A 22,836-nucleotide genomic window follows, 5' to 3' on the forward strand; every position below is an offset into this window, starting at 1 on the left:
ATATTTATATAATTGCACAAACGAATCTTTTACGACAATATTGGTTATAATGATTTATTTCTAAAAATAAGTTAAAGATATATTTATAGTAAAAATATATACTTCTCAATAATATGGATTAAGTTTATGTGAATAGAAGTAGATATTTTGTTTTTAATGAATAAATATATAAATTATATTTAAACGATTTATAATTTTCGATTATAGTATATGATTAATTTATATAATATTAGGCAATTTGCATTATATATAATTGAATAAAATCAATTCTTAAGACTGAATTGCTATTTGAAGATATTTAAATTATTTAAAATTTAATTAAGAACAATTACTATGTATTTAAATATCTATATTTTATTTAAAAATATAAAAATCATATTTAATATATATATCAATCAAAATAATAACAATTCTATAATTCATTATAATTTTTATCAGAATATTAATATAAAAAATAGGACCAAATAGACAAATAAATGCTGATAAAAACCATATTATTTTGATGCATAAAGCAAACTTGAATATACATTTATATCTTTTATAAAAAATACAGAAATACGCTGTATTTATACATAAATATAATAAAATTTTTGAAAATTAATATTTTAAAAGTTAAGCAAAATAAAAGCTAACAAAATTATGTGAATGTAGATTTACTTTTTATACAATCAATATACCATTTTCCAAATACTTTCCAATGAAATATGATGATTTTTGATAGTTTTTCAAGAATCATATCAATGAATAAACAATATGGTTCTCGTCGAATATGATTGTAAAAAAATAATGAACTTTTCTGATTTGGAATACATAATGTTTTAAATATTCTATCACCAATTGATTTAAGAATGCGACTTTCAACTAAACGATATAATGAAGAGATTGGAAAAAGATGTTTAGACAGCCAATTCTCTATAATAGTAATTTTTGTTGAATCTAACATATTATTTGGAAAGCAGGTTCCTTTAAGACTAATATATTTAGCAATCCGAGTAGTAATAGACGAAATATTGTTAAGCCATTTATTATCATCAAGCTCTTCATTTACGATAAGCCATATCTCCCGTTTAAATTCTACGATATGATTTCTTGAAAGTTTTAGGGCTTGAGTCCGAAGTAATTGCCAAAAAAGAAGAAGAATTAATTGAAAAGAGACAATATCACGAATATTAGAACGAAGTGACATAAGACGAGGTATATCGAATGTAAATGTTGATGGAAAATCAAATAATGAGATATATGTAATAGATGCTATAACACCTGAATAATAGAATCAGTGTATCGCAGAAAAGTATAGAATATATACCATCAACAAATGCTTTTTGATAATCAAAACTCTTTAAATCTGACTTAATATGAAAATGATAAAAATGACAATACCAAGACAACGCATCGCTAATATCAATATCGCCCCAATTAATTCTATCAATAAACCACTTTTGCTCAAACTCTACTGCTGTTTCCAAAAAATATGCTCTTAGTGTTCGAAGTTGATGATTAGCAATATCCTATGAAATTTGAGACATTTGATTTTTAATATAATACGTACCAGCTTCATTATTTCAAGTATATCAAATACCATTCGAAGACCAGAAACAAATTTTGAAACATTATTAACCCTAAGCCCCATTTTAACTTTTTTAGCCATTTTATCTAATAATGCATCTCTCATAGGTGCACAATGTTGCTTCAAAATCTCAACAAGATGCTCGATAAATTTTTCAATGTCAAATAAGTTATGAATAATTTCTTGAATTATAAGGTTTGGATCTAAAATTTCAACAATGTAAGTTTTATTGGAAGATGGTAAAAGATTAATTAAAATATTCCTCAATTCAATGAATAAAATAAAAACTCTAGTAGTATGAGGATATTTATGACTGATGTTTACATTGTTTTTCTTTCTTGCTTGAAATATAAGTATTTGTTCGATTTCTCTCTTTAAACTTTTCCAATATCTATTTGCAAGAAGTTGTTTTCTTTTACCGCGCTCACCATCCATATTAGGACGAAACTGCAGATTTGTATCATGTACGATATCATGACGAAGCTGAATATTTTTAAGGATTTCTCTAAGCTCGAGTTCTTGTAAAATAGCTTGAGTAATAGGTGGCGCAAAACACGTATTAAGTAAAGAAGGAGAAACCATCCAAAAAGATACAGGCATCTTTGAAAAAACAAAGTTATGAGAATAAACAGTAGGTGAACCATACAACGTCAATGGAAAGAAATTTGAATTCGGAATAAAATCATAACTTAATTTATACAAAGAAGTACATTTCGGCAAAAGCCATAGAAACTGAGATGGTGAGCGATTGTACCGTTTAGAAATGCGAAAATGATTCAAATGGGATTGAATGAATAGATTTGAAACAACTTTTGAGAACTCTAATGAAAAAATTGTGGAATCTCGACAAAATTTCTTATGATTTGGACAAAGAATGCCACAAGAAATTTCACACGTATAATCGTTACCTCGTTTACCTAAAGAAACAGAAGACAATGCACTGACTTCATAATAATTAAACATTTGTTCTGATGATAAATTTTTCCAAAACATATTAGTATTATCCTCTTTCGAGATATACATAGGAAACCGTGATAAAAGAGTCACTGAATGTCCATTGATTTTGTTCCTTATTGAAGATACATCCAGAGACCCTGAAACTTCATATGGACAAGGCCCTTCCATCATAAAAATCGCTGTCATATCTTTATGCTCTACATCCGAATATTTCTGATGTTGGCCTGAAGGCTGAGAATGTGCTGCATCCATTTTTAAAAAATGATAAAGATTGACAATATCATTTAAAGTATTCAAGACGTGCAAGAACCACTTTTAACTAATTTAATCAAGACAGTTTAAAATATTATTCCTTAGTATCAAAAGGTGCTTATTTTTCCTTTCTATCCTCTACTTTATTGCTACTCAATATTATCTTTTACTTTCTTTATAACCCCGGAATATTTATAGACATAAAACAGCCAGTTAATTATGACAAGGTCATCCATGTTTTTATGAAATTAATATTAAATATACGTTATTCTTCTATTTTTCTTGAAATTAGTTGTTTCTATATATCAATGCTTGAAAAACTCTTGAAAAATGCCCTTTTTTGACGGAAAAAAAAAACAAAGTTTTGTTTTTTCATTTTTAAATATGTTTTTTTTTTCAATTAAATACATATTTTTCTTACAAATCCCTTATTTTTACTTATCTATTCATCCTAGTCTAGTTCATAGTAAGACTAAGGTATTTCTGGTATCGTTTGGGGGACGAAGCTCCTTTTATACTTTTGACGCTACGATTAACGGAGAAGAGTTTCCAGGGACAAGCATAATGTATAATAAAATACAGAAAAGATAGTGTTTAGATCAAGGAAAGTGAATATTTATATGAAAACATGATTTACAACAGAAAAAATATGATTTAGGAGGATTGGCGATAAGATGAAATTTGTAATATATAAGATTAGAAAAAATAAAGAAAATAATGATTAAACAAAAAAACAAAACATATACATGGCATCAAATAAAGTTATATAGACTTTAATAGCCCTAACTCAAACATGTGTTGTATTTTTAGCCTCGGATCTTGACCTCGCTGCCACATTTGATGCAATCGATTGTGGCATTGCCAGTTACCTTGCTTTTCATTTCCCTGAACTCTGAACGAAGGGGAATATGACGACAATTTTTATTTAGACAGCGTACACCAATTTTCTTGTATCTAATAAGCAATAATTAAATATCATAATGAAAATCAAATGGTGACTAACCTTAGCCCACAACTATTACAAAGCAACCCTGCATTCCCATACCAGCTAGGTCTCCAGCAAGGAGTGCTGGAGCATCCACAGGATACACAGCGTCTTTCGGGAGTAGACACGTGTTCGTTCGTATTGGATGAGGGAGATGTTTGTATCATATTCTGAGTTTTATTTAGAAAAGTTTTAGAAGTGCCTGATCTCGACCGAAGTTTGGGCACTGTAGTCGAAACCTGTTTGGGAATCTGCTTAGCGGACGTCTTTAATACTCGATATGAATTTCGATGTCGTAAACGCATTTGTTTTTGTAGATTGTTTCTCCAAAACTCCAGATCTGTATCTGGATATGCAGACGAAACGCTCTGAGAAGCATTACACACAAACGCGGATTTAAGCCGTCCATGAATTGATTCATTTTCACCCGAATTCACTAAAACCGGATTACCCATCAGTTATTGTATAAAAAAATAAAAGAAAATGAAAGACAAATGCAAAAAACGAACTGGTATCGCATACATCGTTTCTCGCTCTCATTATCCTTAACGATACATTGGAGTCGCTTACTCGCTAAAATAATTGCTCCTGAAGTCTTTTTTGCTTCTTGATTTATTGCAAATATATCATACGATGACCGTCGCTGCCGCTCATCGTTAATAATTTGCCCCAGCAGTACAGGAAATGAGCTAATATTACATGATACATATTCATTCGCACGAACTGATCCAATTGGTCCTGTCTTGCGTCCAAAACGATGTGGCATATTTTGTTCGCTCATACGTTCTTCACTTTGCTTCATATTCTTCTCCGAACCCTGCTCTAGACTTTGCTCCAAACTGTGTTCTGAACTTCTTTCTGAACTCGATGGAGATAGTGGCTGCCTGGAACAGCCTTTCCGTGGCCAAAAAAAGCAGAAGTTAAACACAACCCCCGGCTCTGATTCATCTATTCTTTGCAGCTGCTTCCTTATTCCCCGTCGTTCCGTGTTTCCTGACACAGTCTGCACCGGTGACTCCGATGACACTGGTGAGATTGGTGATAATGGCATTTCTTGCATCTTCTATAATTTTAATTCTTCTCAATACTAAAAGATACTGAAATCTCCTGTCTAATCGCTCCTGTTTGTTTTTACACCCCAATTGACACTTCTATAATTCTCGCCTAACCCAAGAACCGATGATTTTACTATCTTCTGGCAACCTCTTCTTCAGGGCCTGCCCAAATACCTACCAAACGCTTTCCCAAGATCTTTCTCAAACGCTTTTTAGCCGTCTATCCAAAAGCACGTCTAAACGTTTATTCAATTCCCGTTTAAACGCCTATCAAACGCCTATTAGGCTGCCCAAATTTGTATCAAAACTCCTAGCGATGCCCTCTTAAGCACTACAGCGCTTTTTCCTGCGCTTCCACTAAGTCCTTTTGCTTTTTGCTTGAATATCTACCAAGTATCTACCAGAATACTTGCTAAATGCCCGTCAAACACCCGTAGCTACCTGCTGCCTGCTCTTCTATCCTCTTTGAAGCCTCTATTGGTTCTTTGGCTGGTTTCACTGCCAATCTCTGGAATATTCGTCTGATCACTCGATATCCGACTGCTTACCCAGTATTTTGCCGGCTACCCAAATACAGTACTTCCGACAGCTCAAATAACGTCCAATATCACCCGATACCACTCGATACCACTCGATATCACCCGATATCACTTGATACTGCTCGATATCACTCAATATGCCCCAATAAGCCCCCAACGACCCCAATACCCCTCTGGTGCTCCTCTGGCCCTCTGATACTATAGATAAGCGCCCCACTTAGACTGGCACTATCTGACACCTGGACTCTTCCCAATTGCCCCTCAATCGCCCCCCAATCGCTCCAAAACACTTCCAATCGCACCAATTGACGCTTCTGCTCTCCTGTGCTCTGCGTCCGCTCCACGCTCTCCTTGTTTGTGCTTTTTGTCTCTTTCTAGCCCTCCTTAACTCTCCTTAACTGCTTTTTAGTTCTCCCTTAACCCCCTGTTAACTCCCTGTTAACCCTCGTTTAGCTCTCTTTATTTTTTCTTGACTTTTCCTTAACCCTTTCTTAACTCTCCTTACTTCCTTTTAACCTTTTCTTAACCTTTTCTTAACTTTTTCTTAACTTTTCTTAACTTTTTTTGACTTTTCTTGACTTTTTCTTACTTTTTCTTAACGCTTCTTAACCCTTCTTATCTCCTATCCCTCGATTGCTGCCTCACTCTACCGTTATACTATTCACTGTATATGCTATGCTTGCGGCCTGCCGCATATACTGCATATACCGCATACAACCCGAAATAAGCACTGCAAAGCCGGTGTATCCCGATAAGCCGGTGCAGTAGGAATAGTGCTACAAGGGACAAGGCTGTATAGCAAGACTAGCTCGCGCAGACAACCCTGTGAGACACCTGAGCAGTCTCTGACATTGGTTCATCGTCAGTTGTACTATCGACACTCTCGGATTTGATGTGTGGCGGACAACGGATGGGGGGACGTGCACGCTAGAGTTGACTAGCATGGGGTGTGCATGTGATAGCGAGGCGTAGCATACATAGATCTGCATAGCGGTCAATGTATGCGTGTGTATACAGAATATATGCGTGGTCCGTCCGCACTGTATGCGTCATATATGCGCAATGTATGCGTCTATGCGTGTATATCGCTGTATATGTGCTGTCTAGCATTGTCGTGTGTGCATATCGCTGTGCAAACTTAGCGTGTATTTGTCCTGCGGAGTAATACGGGGTTACACATATATACGTATATCATGTATTGCCACTAGTGTGTATGCATACACAGTGTATAGTGTATATATGCATAGATAAGGCATATACAACATATACAGTGTATAGAATGCACCTATTGTGTGTGCAGAGCATAATGCCCATAGAGTATGTATAGTATGATAATGTATGGTGTACGTTGTGTGCACAGCATAACAGTGTACGGACGTATGTGTGTATATATGTGTGTATGCATACAGATATGCATACAATGGACAGACAGCAGCGGGGAACAGCGTTTGCAGAGGTATTAGCAGCAGAATATGAATATACAGTATATAATCTATGTAGCTGAGGCCGATCTGTGTGTGTTTGAGCAGTGTCTGGACAGGAGCAGAAGTTAACAGTAAAAAGGTGTGGGAGGCGCTGGAAGAGCTGGAAAAGGTACTGGAACGGCACCAAAAGGCAGGAAATATGCTTGGAAGTGGAATTGCAGACTATATTTTTATGCCACTTGGGTATTTATGGCGGCAACAGCGAGAACTGAGTGACAGAGTGAAATCAGGACTGGTGGGGTGTACAGGGTTGTTAATTGAGACGGGATGGAGAACAGAACTTACAGAGAAGGTGGTGAAAGAGCTCTGTGTGCTTTTGACGGGGTTTGTGCGGGCAGAAAACGCGGAAATGCGAGATATGCCGGAGGATATACGGATAAAGGGAATAGAGGCGCTTGAGAGGCTTTTTTGGAGCGAACAGCGGCGTAGGGAGGAAGCAGTAGGCGTAGGGAAAAAGGGAGAAGCGGATGGAGGGCGGGAGAGGGTGTCTGAAGTGCTGGTGGGGGCGTTGGGATACAGTGTGTCGGTTTTGGTGGAGATTTACGAGTATACGAGGAGTATAGCGCTACAGAGCAAGTGTGTGGATGTGATGTGTGTGGTATTGTTTGGGATAGTGCGGGAGAAGGTGTTTCTGAGGCGTTTTTTGCCAGGGATTATGTCGTGTGTCTGCAAACGAGTGGCAAAGGGGCAGCTGAAGAGCAGCCGGGTGGTGGAGCAGTCAGTGGGGCTGTGTGAGCGGCTGATGGAAGTATGTTTTGCAGATGGTGTAAAAGGTGCAACGGAGGGGACACAGGAGGGGGTGTCGGGGGATCAGAGGAGAGATCAGAGTGAAAAAGCGGGTGTGGAAGAAGATGTGAGAAAAATAGGCTCTTTTTCTGCATTGCAGAGTCCTGTAGAGGCAAAAGAGATGCCAGTGAAGGCATTGGGGGCTGCAGAAGGGGTTTTGGACGGGTCTGTGGCGGTTTTATCTTCAGAATGGCTGTTGAATACGCGTGAACACATGTATATGGTTTGCACGGTTCTTATGAAGTTGAAGACGCACTTTAACCAACGGGTTCGACAACAGGTGTTGGAGTTTAGTTTCAGGGTAGCAGGTTCTTGCTTTAAAACACTCAATAATTGTGTCAAACAGTCACTTTTGACGATTTTGTTTTTGGCAGGTGATATGGAAGCAGCAGTGCAGGATGTGTCAGTGAGTCGTTTTTTCGAGCTAGCAGTGTGTCAAAGTCATGAGCCGGAGTTTTGGAATCTCATTGATCTGCTTCTAAAGGAACATCTTGACACGTGGCCGGAAGTATGCTTGTTACCTGATGAGGATGCTAAACGGCGGCATTTGGTTGCGGTTATGCATATTGTGTCTTTGTTGTTGAAAGAGCGATTAGAGATCAGCTTTATTTCCGACTTTCTTATTCATGGAATCTCTGATTCTCTTTGTTTTGCTGCAAATACCAAAGTATCGAGGAATACAGATCTTATTCAGCCAGTGTCGCATCTTTATGCTCAAGACCCATTTGATAATGATGGACTGTCTGGGCAAACATTCCCAGTATTTCATTTTGTAAATATAGAAAGTAATTTGACATTTTTGGCATTAGAGAAAATATTTACGCTTTTTGGAAAATATTCGTCTGTTGAGTTTTTGAATTATCTTCTTTACAAAATAAAGGCATCTCTGTGTGAGTCTCGTGCAAATGTTTTAAAATGGGTTTTTTTGTGCAGTTTGCGGGATGTAATGGAGCATTATGATTCTTACATACAATATAATGATAATCAAGATTTAAAAGTTAATATGGAGGATATATGTATGGATATATATACTGATTCATCGAATTACATATCAGACTTTTCGTCTTCTTTATATGATGATCCTATTGATTGTAATATATCTCAAAGTAAAGTTATTCGAATATGTTTGGATTTAGAAATTGTATCTTTGGTTGCAAAAAAGCTTGGAAAAGGGTTCAGAACTGAGTTTGTCGATTGCTTATATCCGATAGTTTATTTATTAGGGAGTCCTTATGAAAATATAACTAAACATGCACGTATATGTTTGAATAATTTGGCCATGTATTGTGAATATAATTCGGTTCAAGATTTGCTGATAGGGAATGTTGATTATTTAATCAATGCAATTAATTTAAAATTAAATACATTTGATGTTATGCCCACTGGTCCATCTATACTGGTTATTCTTTTGCGCTTAATAGGTTCTAGTATTGTCCCTTATTTAGAGGATATTGTGGATTCTGTCTTTGTTGTATTGGACAATTATCATGGTTATTCTAAACTTGTTTCAGTATTTTTTTCATTTTTAAATGAAGTGATTCAAGTTAATAGCAATTCTATAAAGCCTAGTATTTCTAATGTGGTTAAAGAGGATGATATTCATAATACAGGTCCATGTTTAGAGGTTATTCACATTGTTGATAAAATACATTCTTTGTATCATAAAAATACGGTGGATGGGATTGAAGCTGTATCTAAGTCGTCTAGTCATTCTTTAGAAAAATTATCAAATAATATTAATAAAGTGACACTTAAAATTATTCAGAAAATTTCCAATAAATCACAAGTGTTTCTTAATCATCAGTCATCAAATATTCGAAATGGATTATTAAAAATGCTTTCTACTTCAATACCTTTTTTGTCATTGGATGAAAAAAGTTTTTTACCCTTCGTTAATGATATTTGGCCTCTTGTTATTGCTCAGTTGAATTTAGATGAGATGACATCAGTTATTTTATCTGCTTTAGATGTTATTGCATTACTCTGTGTTTATGCTAAAGATTTTATGACCTCAAGACTTTCGAAACATGGGATCAAGAATTTATGTGATCTTTTAAGTACAAGTCTTCAGCGAAGCAATTATGTACTTACGGATAAATTTTCAAGATCAATAAAGATTCAAAATAAAATCTTTTTGGCACTCAATGCCGCTGTTGAAAATGTTAAATTACCAGATAAAACTATTGATAAAATGATTGAATCAGTGATATTTTTTTTTAGAAAGTCAGATAGGACACTAGAAGCAGAAACACTAATGAAGACACTCGAAAAAATTTACTCTGACAAGCTTTGGTTATCAATGCTTCCTTTTTTGGATTTTAAAGATGTTAAACCTTTATCAGAAGATGGTCTTATATTTTCAGACGTTGTTTTATGAACCACTAAACGTTTTAAACTTCAAGATTAAGTATTTGGAAATAAACGGAACAAAGGGTTTATTAAGAGGATGAATTAAAAATAAATTAGCATTTTTTAATAACAAAAAGTAGAAATCAAAGCACTAAATAATACAAGAATACAGATACGCTATTCCGATCCCGAATCATTGTCATCTGCTTCTTCTAGCCATTTAAGGAAAGGTTCGGCTGCTTTTTTGATCTTTTTATCCACATCTTTATCAACGTAACGTCTGCTAGTTTTGTTGGCCCATTTTACAACTACTTCCTCAGAAAGAATATCATTTTGATAATATTGCATAAGAATCTTTGGAACAAGTGGAAGAAGTTTTGCTTGATTCCCATCGATTAGCCGTTCTGTTCCCCCAAGAAGCGATTTTTCATGCTTCTCATTATCTTTGATCATCTTCCGAAAAAGTGATGCTCTATTTTCAATTTGAGAGAGAATATTTTCGTCAAATACAGTTTGAGCAAGAACGGCAACTGTTTTGTGTTTGCTTTCGATCTTTAACCCTTGTGCTTTTTTGTATATTTCGATATTTGATGCAGACAAGTTCTCTAGGACCCATGATCCGAATTGGTTATAAGGATTGTTTTCATCCTGCTCGTCTTCATCTTCTTCGTCATAAAGAACGAGACTCGTTTTGATGCTTCCTTCCAGTTCATTGATACGTGCTTTTATTGCAGCTTCACTAGTGTCCATGGTCCAGTCATCATCGTCATCATCATTGATCTTATGTCCTTCATGAAAAGGTTGTTCTGGAACAGCTATAGCAGACATAAATTCGTCGTTTGATTCTGTTTCTTTCTCTATGCTTATTTGTTCAGGTGATGCAGTAGTTTTGGCTTTGCTTTTTTTAGTCTTGCTGTTTTTTGGTGGATTTTTTAAAATAACACCAGCAAGCTTGGCATTGTGTGGAACATCACTTCGTTGTCCACATGCTTTACAGTCTCTGACGATTTTGTCGTTCTTTAGGATAATCTGCTAATTAGTTAAATGTATTAAAGCATGTAACATACAATATCTGTTTCTGGATTTTTGCAAGATTTGCAAAGCACATATCTTTGAATAAAAACATCAAGCAAATCCTGTAATTTCTCCGCATCATGAGCACCATTTACTATGTATCTGTCTGCATCAGTGTTTGTTGTAGTCTGTGCTCCCAGTTCAAAGCCAAAAAACTTTGTTACGTCTAGAATATGTATTAGTCCTAAGTGAAATTCAAAAAAAAGGAAAATACATAGTGGTGAGCGGCTAAGAGCTCGTGCAATCTCTGACATATTCGGGATTACTGTCTTAATACCATTTCCTCTGCCTTCAATCTGTAGAAAATTAAATGCAAATAAATAAAACCATATAAACATGCCTTAGACTGGAGACGCGGCATTTTGTAACGGTAAAAGGAATCATTAACATCTCTGCGTATATCTAAACGCATGTGAGCACTGATATAAGGCTTTAAACAATCATACTGATGGTCTAGGAATAAATCAATATAAATATATTTTGTGCTGAACTTACCGTCATTTTTGGATAAAAAAGTGCCTCAAAAATAATTATCACACATAAATCAATGCAGTTTTATATAAAGAACGTGGAAATAGTATTCATACGTCCAGAAAAAGGCTAAAATTTCCAAGCAAATTGCAAAATAAAATGGTGAAAAAAAATATTTTTAGGGCTTTTTTAGAAAGAAAAAAACATGAAAAGCTTTTAAAGCCTTAAAAAACCCTTTTAAATATGTGTTTTTATCTTTTTCCTGTAATCTTTCTTGCTTAGACACTAAAAACTTGTGCCCATAATATGGCTTTTTTTTGATTGTCGTTAATGTTTCAGCCGTCGGGAAAGACGGAGCCATAAAAAGTATTTAACGTAAAAAAAAAGTAATATAAAGAAAAACAATGTAATTTCACAGAAAAACAGAGAATATGAATATTTTTGTATTTATAATAGATAAAATGATATTTTTAGTTTATTGGCTTGTATTCGAAAAATGTTACGAAAAATATAGTATATCTAGATGCTGAGATGTCTTATGTATATAAATATTTTTGGATAAAAACATGGCTTTTGACATTTTATTTGTCCGAAGAGAGTGCTGTGTCATAAAAATCTAGCGGCACACCATGTGCAGGTTTTAATACACCAACAAATGTGCCTGCAAGGCGACTCCATGAAATGTCTCCGTGAATAATTTGATGGATTATTTTGTATGCCGATAGATTGCTATAATAGAGCCCAGAAACAGGGTCTTTGTATTTTGCAATATTCCCTGTTATGAAACAAAGATGTTTTTTTTGTTCTTTGAATGTTAGATATATAAACCGATATTGAGACATACCGGCTGGTGGATCAACGCATGAAAAAAGAACGTTTTTTTGTTCATTCACACCAAAAGGTTCAGAAAAACCTTCAAGTATAATGTAGTTTCGTGCTGAAAACATAGATGGTCCTTGAAATGGTATTTTGTTTGCTTCATTAAGTTTTTTATCCGTAAACTCATCCGACTGTTTATCGTCAGTATGAAAACATGTAAACATGTCACTAGTTGGTTCTTCAAGTGCTGTTTCTGTCATTTTTCTTTCTTCGTTAAGTGTCTCTTGTTCTTCCTGAGAACTATGTGGTGAATTTTTTGTTGTGTCTTGCAAATTTTTTATAAATTCTTTTGAAGTGTCTAATAAAGAATTTTTTGGATCATTCATGCTTTCTGGTGTATTTTTAGCATCCTTTTCAGATAGTTTAATTCCGTATACGCGTTCCTCTTTTACACTTGTGTTTTTCGGTTCAAGGAAAATCCATTTTCCGTCCAAACCTTGTTCAGTACCTCTTGACCAGAACCGAATAAACGGTCCTGTCATTGTTTTATTAGTTTTTAATAAATTCCTTATATTTTCTTTTTTCTCTTCTTCCATCCTAATCAGTCTTTGAAGCAATGTTTTATTTTTTTCTTCTGTAATCTTAGCTTCTGCAATACGTTCCTCCTGAGTCATTGGCCTTTCTTTAATTTTAATAAAAGGACTATGTCTTTCCTGTTTATTATTAATATAAAATGTATCATCTAGCATTAAATATACCTTTTTTTTTTGTGCTTCTTTTAGTCTTTGATCAATAATATTTTTGTTCTCAATAGCATATGCACGAGAACTATGACGAACAGAGTCTGGATGAACAATAGTGAATGTTTTAGGCTTAGACTTCTTTATACGTGGTTCTTTTGGTATACGATGTTTATAAAAGGCTTCTGGAGGTTTTTTTTTTATCTTTATTTGAAAAGTTAGTTATGGAGGATTTTGGTTAACAAATGCTGTATAAGCATGCCTTTTTTTCCTCTTTTTCAATCACATGCTCCTCATGTCCTTCTGAAGATGTATTATCCTCATCATCTGATTCTGATATTTCAATATCTTGTAATGGATCTAGAGTCTAAATTAGCTAAAAAAAACTTAGAAAAAAGGCAAAATTTTACGCTGATCACTGTCAAAATCACCATCACAATCATCTCCTACGTCAAATATCCCTTCTGCTTCAAACTCCTGGTTCAGCAGTGCTTGAAGTCGGTTTCCCGCTGTTATTCTTTTTTCTCTTCCTAAAACATTTATTTCTACCGAATAAAAACGCAGAAAAAGGTACCCTTAACAAGTCCTTCTACTGATTCCATTGATTCATCTGTTTCTTCGTCCAATTCCTTCATTTTTTCCTCTTTTTTCTGATCTTTTTTCCAATGTTAATTTCTATATTTTTTTCTGTACGTTGAGAAACCGAAGATAATTTGCAAATATTGAAAAATAAGAGGATTTGAGTTCTGAAAATATATTTATATTATTTATATATATATATTTTATTTATACAGCTTTATTTTTGCATTAAATAGTTGAGTTTTTCAAGAAAAATTGAAAGATGTAAGTTTTAGTAAAATGGGTTTTTGACAATACTTATGTTATTTAGAGTGATAAATTGATTTATTATTTTTGTGCTTTATTTAGAAAGATCTTTTAGATCTTTTCACTTTTGAAAGAATATTCTGCAGAAAAATATATATATTATTTGATTTTGATCAGATTTTTTTATTTTAAATGGAAACAAATTCAACAAAAGCAACATCAGCTGATATTAATACGCAAAAGCCAAATTACTCTGGAGGAATACATTCAGTACCTTTTGATTCGTCTTTTTATAACAAAAGGTTTCTTATATTTTCTATATATTGTGGTGATTCTATTAATGATGTTAGTAGAGTTTTTGGAACACAAGAAAAGAATATAGTGCCTATGTGGTCAATGTCGCTTTCTAATGTTGCGGATAAGCTTTCTAAAGATTCTTCTAGTGAGAATAAGGATGAAATATCCTGTGGTTCAAAGTCTTCTGCTACATTAGCATCTGAAGAAAAAGATATTTCTCAAACTGCTCACTCTTCCGATCAATCATTTGGATATAAAAGAGAAAGAGCAGAGACAATGCCTTCTGGATTGTCTGTCTGTAATGAGTTATCTTATCCAGGTTCTTCTGTGGATGCAAATGGTTCTTTAGAAGAGCATAGCTTAAAAGTGAATGTTAATCCGTCTGCTATATCTGGAATCTCGTCTATAGCTACTTCTCGTTTTAGATCAGGGTCTTTAACTCTATATGATCGAAATATGTACGTATCTGCGTTTGGTCCGTCTATATTTTCATCACATTGGACACAATATTTGAATTCTCAAAACATATTGCCTCCTGTACTTTCTCTTTCTTCTAAAGACGAAGAGCAGGCTCCAATTAAAACTCTCGATTATTTGGGTTTAGTGGATGCTTCTGTGTCTTTAAGATTATCGGAGTCACCTGTTTCTTGCAATTCTGTTTCCGAAGAGCAAAATAATAAGATATATATCTCTGGTATTAATTCTTTTAAGAAAGATTTGAATAGAATTCGATCTTATTCTGTTTCTGCTAAAGATGAATATGAAAAAAGTTATAATTCTTCTGCAGATATGAATAAGGGTGATGTAGATATCAAAGATATGGATTATTCTGACTCTTTTGATATGTTATATCAGAATTCTTCTAGCTTGTCATTACGTCCAAGGGCAAGAACAACTGGTGTTATTAATTTTTCTTTAAATTACATGGATAATAAAATTATATCTCCTCAACCTTATACTGCTGAATCACATACTTCGGAGAATAGTTCTTTAAGTAACATTGCATTGGCTTCTCAGGACAGTCCCAATTTAGATAAATTGGAATATGGTGATGTTATGTCTCAGCCAACACGGTCTCTTTGGATAATTAATTTACCTTTAACTGCTTCTAATTCATCTTTAACGACACTTTTTTCTCAATTTGGTGTAGCTGAAAGTATATGGATACTAGCTGATAAAAAATATGGTTTTGTGAATTATACTAGATTAGAAAGTGCTATACAAGCAAAAGCATCACTTGACGGCAAAGAGTTGTTTCCTGGAAATGACCCTATAAGAGTAGAATATATAAAGGTATGTAGTTCTATATATATATATATATATATATGTAATATTTATATTTAGACTCAAAAAAATCCGATGAATATGTATTTATTCAATACTTTTCCTTTTGCAACTAAATCAACTGAATCTAAATCAAATCATCCGTTTTTGTCTGAATCGTTAACGGATTTTAAAGATTTGAAATCTGCTGTATTAGAAATAGCTTTAAATTATTCTGCTACACAAAAAGAAGCAAATAAGATATGGAAAAATATTCAAAGTATTTGTTTATATTATTTGTTTAATATTAATATGGAATTAGATGCAGGAAAAGCTAGAAATTATGCTAGTGAGATTCCGCCTATTCCAGAATTGTCGCTTAATAGGCAGTTTTATAGTACAAAGTTAAAAGAAATTAGAAAAAAGTTTGAAACTGGAGGATATACGCAGAAAGAAATCGATGAAATAGCTTATGATATGATTGATGAGGTTTCTGAACTTTCAAGCGGTTAGATGGTTTGTTTTTTTTCTGTTTATCTTATTTTTTGCAGATTATATTGGTAATACCATAGTTCAAAAGTTGTTTGAACATTGTTCTGAAAAAATGAAAGAAAAACTTTTGAAAGAGATTGCTCCACATTTGTCAGGAATAGGCATTCGTAAGTTGTTTGATTTTTTATACTTGATTTATTTATTTATTTAAGATAAAAATGGAACATGGGCTGCACAAAAAATAATTGATTTAGCAAAAACAGAAACTCAGGTATATGTCATTTGATTTGTGAGTATGTGAGTTAATAATGATAGATTAATGATATTATTGAGCATCTCTCTCCTTATATACCTCTGTTATTTCTAGATCAGTTTGGGAATTATGTGGTACAATGTTGTTTGAAATTTGAAGCACCCATGAACAATTTCATTATTGAGATCATGGCTGAACGATGCTGGGAGATTTCTCAAGGCCGTTTTGGAGCAAGAGCAATGAGAGCTTGTTTAGAAAGTAATCATGTTACAAAAGAACAACAGGTATGGTTTGATGGATTTAATTATTGAATGTCTAATTGTTAGCGTTATCTTGCTGTTGTTATAACATTAGAGAGTCATCGCCTAGCAACAAATCCTAATGGTATAATTTTGCTTACATGGTTATTAGATTCACCTGCTTTCCCAAGCAAATACAGAATGCTAGCGATGCAATTCGTTCATTATATTGTTTATTTATGTACACATAAATTAGCGTCTTCTATAATTTTGAGAATCGTTAGTCAGAAAACTGATTCTGATGCTCGGAAGATTCTTTTAAATGCTCTTTTTTTCTCTTACAATGGGCAAATATTGAATGAGGTTTTGTCTGAAGAAAATTATGGTGTAAATACTATTTTTAAAATTTTTACAATGGCATATTTAGAAGATGAGCTTCGGCAAAAAATTTTAATTGCTTTGAAGCAGGCTTTCTTACAGCTAAAAGTAGTTCCAGGACAGCAGTATAAATCTCTTATGGACGAAATTGGATTAAACCATAGTCCTTTAGGTTTAGTATCAAATATGGATTTTTTAAAAGCAAGTCATATGAAAACAGATAAAAGTAGGGATTATTCATTGCCATATATAGAATGTAAGAATAATGAAGTTCAAGAGCCTGTACCGTTATTTTCACATCCTTTCCCAGCAGGTATGATGTTTTTTTATTTAATGATTTTTTTAAAAAAATGTTTAGATTATTATAAAAATTTAAACGCAGTTAATAATAATCTTTATCCATTACAGTGTTATCCTATTTCTCAGCAGAAAATGGGTTTGCAGCACTATGATGTTCCTTTTATTCAACAACAGTCTGAAATTCCTCATCATTCTTTTCCTTATATTAATTCTCTTTTTAATCAGCAATATATACCAAATGGATATCCATGTTCATTGCCATTATATCCTTTTAATGTTAGTCCTCATAGGAATCAGGTATGTTTAAATTTTCAGTTATTTAATAATATACATTAACTATACATTAAGGTAATATGACTATGATAGTAGTAATAATAGTGGTATTATATATATATGTATGGATGGATAGATATATTTGTGAAAAGGATTCGGATGAGGCATTTCGTAAACTTCGAAGATCTTATGTGTTATGTTTTTATAATTTTTACTAATAATCTTGTAATTATTCGGTTCTTTTTCCTTCAAAGCTAAAAAGATCTTTTAGGTGAATATATAAATTTGTATTGATAAACGATTTTGGTATTTATTATAAAAAAGGATCTTTTTAAGAATAAATATATTCTTTAAAGTACTTAAAAATGGTTATTTAAAATGAGATTTGGAAATGGGAATTTTACTTTAGATAATTAAGATTAATTTATTTTCAAGTATTAATTGTTTATAAAAGAATTTTTGTTTTTCTTAAAAATTAGGTTTATTTTTTATTTAAACTTTTAATAAATATTTCACTTTAAAAATACATATTGTAGACTAGTTATTCTAATATATTTATGAAAGCTTCCTAATAGCTTTTTGCCAAAATTTTATTTATATTTAGTTATTTATGACTTTACGTTGAAATTTTATGACAGTTCTACGAATCTTCTTTTATTTATCCGATGTTAATGGACAAGATTTGATAAAAATTTAAAATTTGAAAAATGATATTGTTTTTATAATAAATACGTTTTAATTTTTCCTTTGGAAGATGAAAAGTCTTAGGATTTCTAAGATGCTAAAAAGTTTTCTTGAATTGTTTTTTTTTGACTGAGAACAGCTTAAAAATAGAAATCAATAGTTTTTTAAAAATCATTTAAAAAATCGAATAAAATAGTATTTTCTGTGGTTTTATGGGGTCATATATGGATTCCTTTTTTCTACAATATTGGTATGTTGTTTTTTTGCTAAAAAATACTATATTTTGGAGTATATCTGATGGGAAATATAAATATAGTACAGTTTGCGACCGTCAAATCAAAAATCCGTATAGTTCTTTGCTTTACTGTTCAAATGAGTGTAGGATGAAAGATGCACAAAGTGATTCTCGTGATTTTTCTGTTTCATCTAAAAACTCTTCATTTTTATCCACTGTTTACAAAACTTCATCGTATACGACTGTTATACACTTCTATCCATCTAATTTGCTTCATAGATCTATGTTTTCTCCAAGCAGTTCCTTTGTAAAACGTGCTTTTTCTGTTTGTGAGTCTGAGGATACAAATGAATGTGAATTTCCATGCAAATTTACTTCATTAACTACTCCTGTTTCATTAACAAGTCATAAGTCAAACGGTAATAGGTCTTCTTCTCCTATTTACCATACGGACTCGTTTTCGTCTTTATCTATACGGTCTGTTGAGTTAGTTACGCCTGTTATTTCAACTATAAAAACTCAAGATATGGAAAACAAGTTGGGTACACATCGGACTGAGTTAACATACCCAACAAAATTGGCCGGATCAATTTATAATACAGATGGGCCTGGGACGGGTATTCGGAAGCTGTTTTATTTTGCAAATTCACCTTGTTAACATGGCTTTTATGAGGACTGAATTGTTTTTCTTTTAGTTTTTTAATTATATATGGTTTAGAACTTATGTTTTTATATGATTTATTTAATAATAAACTTAAATTATTTGATTTATATGTTTTTTAAGATTCTCTATTTTTAATTATGACGGGTTGAAGTTTCATAAATGTTTTCAGTTAGGAATTTTAAAAAAAGGCTGTGTATAGTCTTATGCTGAAATTTTTTTTAAAATAATGCTTTAATATGCAGATACTAATATAAAGATGTTAATGGTAATATATTTTTGAAATTGTGGTATTTTTATATGTATGAGGTTTTAAAGTTTTTATTTTCTTTTAGCTGGAATACGGTCTTTTTTTACTTGGAGATGTGAATGACCACACCCAAATTGTTCAATTGCTTTTGAATTAATCCAGTTTAAAAATCTCTCTCGCTCAAAATCTACACCTAATGTAGCTCTGGTTGATCGTTTTGCTTCAGTAAGCTCGCCAGAAAGATACTATTGCTATAAGCATTATATATATAAAATATGATATTTGTACTTTTTGACGCGCATCCATTGCTTGATAGATAAAATTAATACGTGCTCGAATGACATTTTTAAGTTTAAATTCTCTGATTCCTTTTGGATTAAGCCAATTTAATAGTTCTTCTATCTATAAAACATATTAAAATCAATAAAATAAATTACATGAATAGTATACTTTTTTCGGTGTATCTATATAACCCCAATCGTTAAATGATGCTAAAGGTGTTTCTCCTTCTTCAATTTGTTTTCGTTCTAAAACTTTATCTTGTCTGAATTTCTCAATTATATCTGGACTAGGGCCTTGAATCCAAATTCTACCAGTAGCATATCCTGCATAACTAGTACTTGAATCAGGCATGCCATAATATGGCATTCCATTATTTTCTAACCACCAATATTTATTCCAAAATCTATCATATCCAAGTACTCTAACACGTTGAGCATCTGCTTCACGAATATTCATATCACTAATAAGCATATCTTCTTCTACTTTTTGAATTTGTCGTTTTATTTTTTTTATTTCTTGGGACAATTTTTCATGTTGTTTTAAGGATTTAGGATCAAGTGGCTGTGGTTTTGTTTTAGGTTCTTCAAAAGTTTTTCGGCGTTTGTTTGCTCCTGATCTTGATCTTGTTTTAATTGTCGTTGCTATACTATCTTCTGTATATGCAATAGATTGGTCATCTCCTTGGAAGTTATCATTCATTTCTTCTTCTTCTTCTTCAATTTCTTCATCTATTTGTTCTTCTAATGGTGATGATTGTTCTGAACGTGGAATGCCACCTGGAAAAAGTTTCCGCATCTCTTCTCTAATTTCTCGTATTTTTTCCAAACTATATAAATAAGCTTTAAGTTAAATAAAGTTATTTGCTTTACTATTGTTTCCTTGTTTTAACTAATTCCTGTTTATCTTTTTTTGCTTGTATTATAGATTCTGCACATTCTTCAATATAATTTCGTGTCATTGGTGTATTATAACATAGTTCGATTAAGATTTCTAAAATCCTAAGTTTATTGTCACAGTTGAGATTATAGTATATTGTGTAGTATGATTCTTTTATATCAGGAACATTAAATTCTTTAAGAATTGTGTTGTATTTTTCTGGATATAAACTATTTTTTAATAGCTTTTTATTGTTAGATCTTTGACGTTTTGTTTATGAAAAAAAACCTCATTCATAATTCCAATTACTATTATGACCCATTTTCCATTTTGCATTATTCTTTTTTGGAGTAATTCTCTCCAATTTTCTCCAAAACTACCTATATAAGTATTGTTTATAACATTTATTCTATTAAAAATATCCTTTTTTGAAGGAGACATGCAAGATGAAAGACACGCAGAAGAACGTTCACTTACTAAAGATTTTAATAAAGAACAATGGGTTTCATTTATCAGTTCGCAAGGAGGATTAAGTAGGGTATAATGTAGGGAATCAATATAATCATCTAATGTAAATGAGTCTAAAATTAAAGGTTCGCTGATTATTATTAGATAAATTTAAAAAAAAAAAACATTAATATTACCAAAAAACGTTTAAAAATGTCCATGTTTCTAATAATGCAGATATTGAATTTTTACTAACTAATGTTTCAAATATAAGTCCAGGTCTATGAGGAACATTTAATGTAGGCGCAAGGTCTAAGTCTTCAATCGGATATTTTAATGGATAGTTTTTATTGTGTTTTCCTGACATTCCTTCTATCTCCATTTTCTTTTTATGTAATTGTCTTTCAATTTCTTCTTTCCTAAGTTTTGGAGATATTGTTTCGATTTTAAATTTTTTTGCATATTCTTCCTAATATTCTCTTAGTTGAAACAGAAATATCTTCAAATATTTAAGTCACTTTAATGATCCATGGTGCACCTGTCCATGATTCTTTTTTGACAACATTCTTTATAAAAGCGCGCAGGATTGCTTTTGTAAAAGACCCTCGTTCTCTATTTAAGATCTTTTCATCGACAACTTCTTCCTTTGAATCTTCCTTTTTATATTTTTCCGGCATTTCTACAAGATATTTGGTATGTGCTGGACCTAAAATGAAGGTTAAATATATAAATAACAGCATTTCAATTTTTTACGAAATACTCCATTGGGTGATATGATTTCATTAAATTTTGTTTTTTCTCTAACCTGTACTTCCCATCTTAAACATTAGAATAAATATTTAACACTTTTTATTGTTTTACTTTTCACCAGCAATAGTGCATATTAAGGACTCGCCAGGATAATAATCTTTCTTAAATTGCTTTTTACGTTAGATATGAATTAAACGTGTAATTACTAACATCATATATCTCATCCACTATTAAATGTTAGTAATAATAATTGGTGTATGAATCCTACCTAAATAATCTATTCTTGTAGTTAATGAAAGTTGTATTTTTCTTAGTACTGGTTCTTTGAGTGATTCTGGGAAAGTTTTTTCAACATCCTGTGAATGCACAAGCTAAAGATATGAATTGATAGAAAATAATATAATTGTATCAAACCTCAGATTGGTATGCTTGAAAATATGTCATATTTGTATGCCCCGTTATTTCACACATAAATATTTTCTTATATAAGATATAAGTTTCTTTATATACAAGTATACAAATATTACTTCATTGTAAAAGTCCATTCTATTGAAAATGTTATTCAAATAAGAATGGCAATTTAACAATACCTTGAAAGATAGTCGTCATATTCTGTAAAAACCTCCTGGGTAATTGGAATATACCATACCTTCTTTTTGTTAAGATTAATAAAGAATGATGACTATTATACAACCTGTTGATCTTCCTGAACTCCCTCAGGAATCGAAACATACTTGATAATTTTGCGTTTTTGAAGGACCTATATTTCCACAATCAGAAATTGCTTCTTATATTCAAGTTATGTCTTATAAATATGCACATCACTTTACCATTGTAAATTTGCCGCGTACTAGCTAAATTTATGCCTTTTTTTTTGTTTTTTTTTAGATTAAACTTTTTTGTCTTCTTTTCAAAAGCATAAAAACTTATAAATGTGTCTAACGGTTTGAATTCTTTCTACTTAAGTCTTTTTATGTTACTTTGAATTTATTTATAATGTGGTAGATCTGCTTTTTTCACACCGTTTGACCATATAAAAGTTTATTTGTTGGGTAATTGATTTTTTTGAATAAAAAATATGGATAAATTACTGTAATATTTTTTACAGATTTTTCAATGAATTGAAGTTCCATCAATCATTCTGTTGCTGTATTTTTTGGTTTGAAGAGCTATCTCTATTGTCTCTTGTATTCTACTGTCCTTTTGTTGCTGCGGTAACGAATAACGTACTGACAAACAAATAGTATAAATAT

The 22,836-nt window shown here is 32.3% G+C and overlaps 8 protein-coding genes across 8 annotated transcripts; 3 read left to right on the forward strand and 5 right to left on the reverse strand.

Moving 5' to 3' along the window:
• Positions 1-637: 637 nt before the first annotated feature.
• On the reverse strand, positions 638-2,776 carry T551_02534 (uncharacterized protein; the record flags this gene model as incomplete). Its single annotated transcript, XM_018374797.1, has 3 exons — positions 638-1,260; positions 1,307-1,508; positions 1,550-2,776. 3 exons carry the CDS (start codon positions 2,774-2,776, stop codon positions 638-640), a joined length of 2,052 nt encoding a protein of 683 aa, XP_018229019.1.
• Positions 2,777-3,582: 806 nt separating this feature from the next.
• On the reverse strand, positions 3,583-4,821 carry T551_02535 (uncharacterized protein; the record flags this gene model as incomplete). The annotated part of the gene is made up of 3 exons (XM_018374798.1): positions 3,583-3,730; positions 3,780-4,197; positions 4,284-4,821. 3 exons carry the CDS (start codon positions 4,819-4,821, stop codon positions 3,583-3,585), a joined length of 1,104 nt encoding a protein of 367 aa, XP_018229020.1.
• Positions 4,822-6,775: 1,954 nt separating this feature from the next.
• T551_02536 (uncharacterized protein) lies at positions 6,776-10,002 on the forward strand (the record flags this gene model as incomplete). The annotated part of the gene is made up of 4 exons (XM_018374799.1): positions 6,776-6,811; positions 6,856-7,338; positions 7,395-7,560; positions 7,601-10,002. 4 exons carry the CDS (start codon positions 6,776-6,778, stop codon positions 10,000-10,002), a joined length of 3,087 nt encoding a protein of 1,028 aa, XP_018229021.1.
• An 87-nt stretch (positions 10,003-10,089) lies between these two features.
• Positions 10,090-11,647, reverse strand: T551_02537 (translation initiation factor eIF5). Its single transcript, XM_018374800.1, has 6 exons — positions 11,544-11,647; positions 11,495-11,501; positions 11,389-11,450; positions 11,263-11,344; positions 11,042-11,214; positions 10,090-11,003 (listed from the first exon to the last, which is right to left on the reverse strand). Exons 1-6 carry the CDS (start codon positions 11,547-11,549, stop codon positions 10,152-10,154), a joined length of 1,182 nt encoding a protein of 393 aa, XP_018229022.1. The 5' UTR covers positions 11,550-11,647; the 3' UTR covers positions 10,090-10,151.
• A 453-nt stretch (positions 11,648-12,100) lies between these two features.
• Positions 12,101-13,713, reverse strand: T551_02538 (uncharacterized protein; the record flags this gene model as incomplete). The annotated part of the gene is made up of 5 exons (XM_018374801.1): positions 12,101-13,051; positions 13,097-13,282; positions 13,365-13,438; positions 13,489-13,608; positions 13,653-13,713. The coding sequence occupies 5 exons, from the start codon at positions 13,711-13,713 to the stop codon at positions 12,101-12,103; spliced, it is 1,392 nt and encodes a 463-aa protein (XP_018229023.1).
• A 382-nt stretch (positions 13,714-14,095) lies between these two features.
• T551_02539 (uncharacterized protein) lies at positions 14,096-17,482 on the forward strand (the record flags this gene model as incomplete). Its single annotated transcript, XM_018374802.1, has 9 exons — positions 14,096-15,493; positions 15,545-15,743; positions 15,786-15,971; positions 16,015-16,122; positions 16,168-16,226; positions 16,271-16,492; positions 16,535-17,138; positions 17,184-17,422; positions 17,474-17,482. The coding sequence occupies 9 exons, from the start codon at positions 14,096-14,098 to the stop codon at positions 17,480-17,482; spliced, it is 3,024 nt and encodes a 1,007-aa protein (XP_018229024.1).
• Positions 17,483-18,294: 812 nt separating this feature from the next.
• On the forward strand, positions 18,295-18,975 carry T551_02540 (uncharacterized protein; the record flags this gene model as incomplete). The annotated part of the gene is made up of 1 exon (XM_018374803.1): positions 18,295-18,975. One exon carries the CDS (start codon positions 18,295-18,297, stop codon positions 18,973-18,975), a length of 681 nt encoding a protein of 226 aa, XP_018229025.1.
• Positions 18,976-19,299: 324 nt separating this feature from the next.
• T551_02541 (uncharacterized protein) lies at positions 19,300-22,716 on the reverse strand (the record flags this gene model as incomplete). The annotated part of the gene is made up of 16 exons (XM_018374804.1): positions 19,300-19,473; positions 19,517-19,630; positions 19,679-20,336; positions 20,380-20,630; positions 20,675-20,984; positions 21,031-21,302; positions 21,352-21,539; positions 21,587-21,651; positions 21,695-21,753; positions 21,794-21,810; positions 21,852-21,954; positions 21,998-22,063; positions 22,111-22,129; positions 22,174-22,232; positions 22,278-22,343; positions 22,675-22,716. 16 exons carry the CDS (start codon positions 22,714-22,716, stop codon positions 19,300-19,302), a joined length of 2,463 nt encoding a protein of 820 aa, XP_018229026.1.
• Positions 22,717-22,836: the final 120 nt, after the last annotated feature.

This window comes from Pneumocystis jirovecii (assembly GCF_001477535.1).
Source record: "Pneumocystis jirovecii RU7 chromosome Unknown supercont1.11, whole genome shotgun sequence".
NCBI lineage: Eukaryota > Fungi > Ascomycota > Pneumocystomycetes > Pneumocystales > Pneumocystaceae > Pneumocystis > Pneumocystis jirovecii.

Coding starts and splice junctions, on each gene's coding strand:
- T551_02537 (XM_018374800.1), bottom strand. Junction 11,345..11,388: donor TGCCGCGTCTCCAGTCTAAG/GCATGTTTATAT, acceptor AATTTTCTACAG/ATTGAAGGCAGAGGAAATGG. Junction 11,215..11,262: donor TCTTAGCCGCTCACCACTAT/GTATTTTCCTTT, acceptor TACATATTCTAG/ACGTAACAAAGTTTTTTGGC.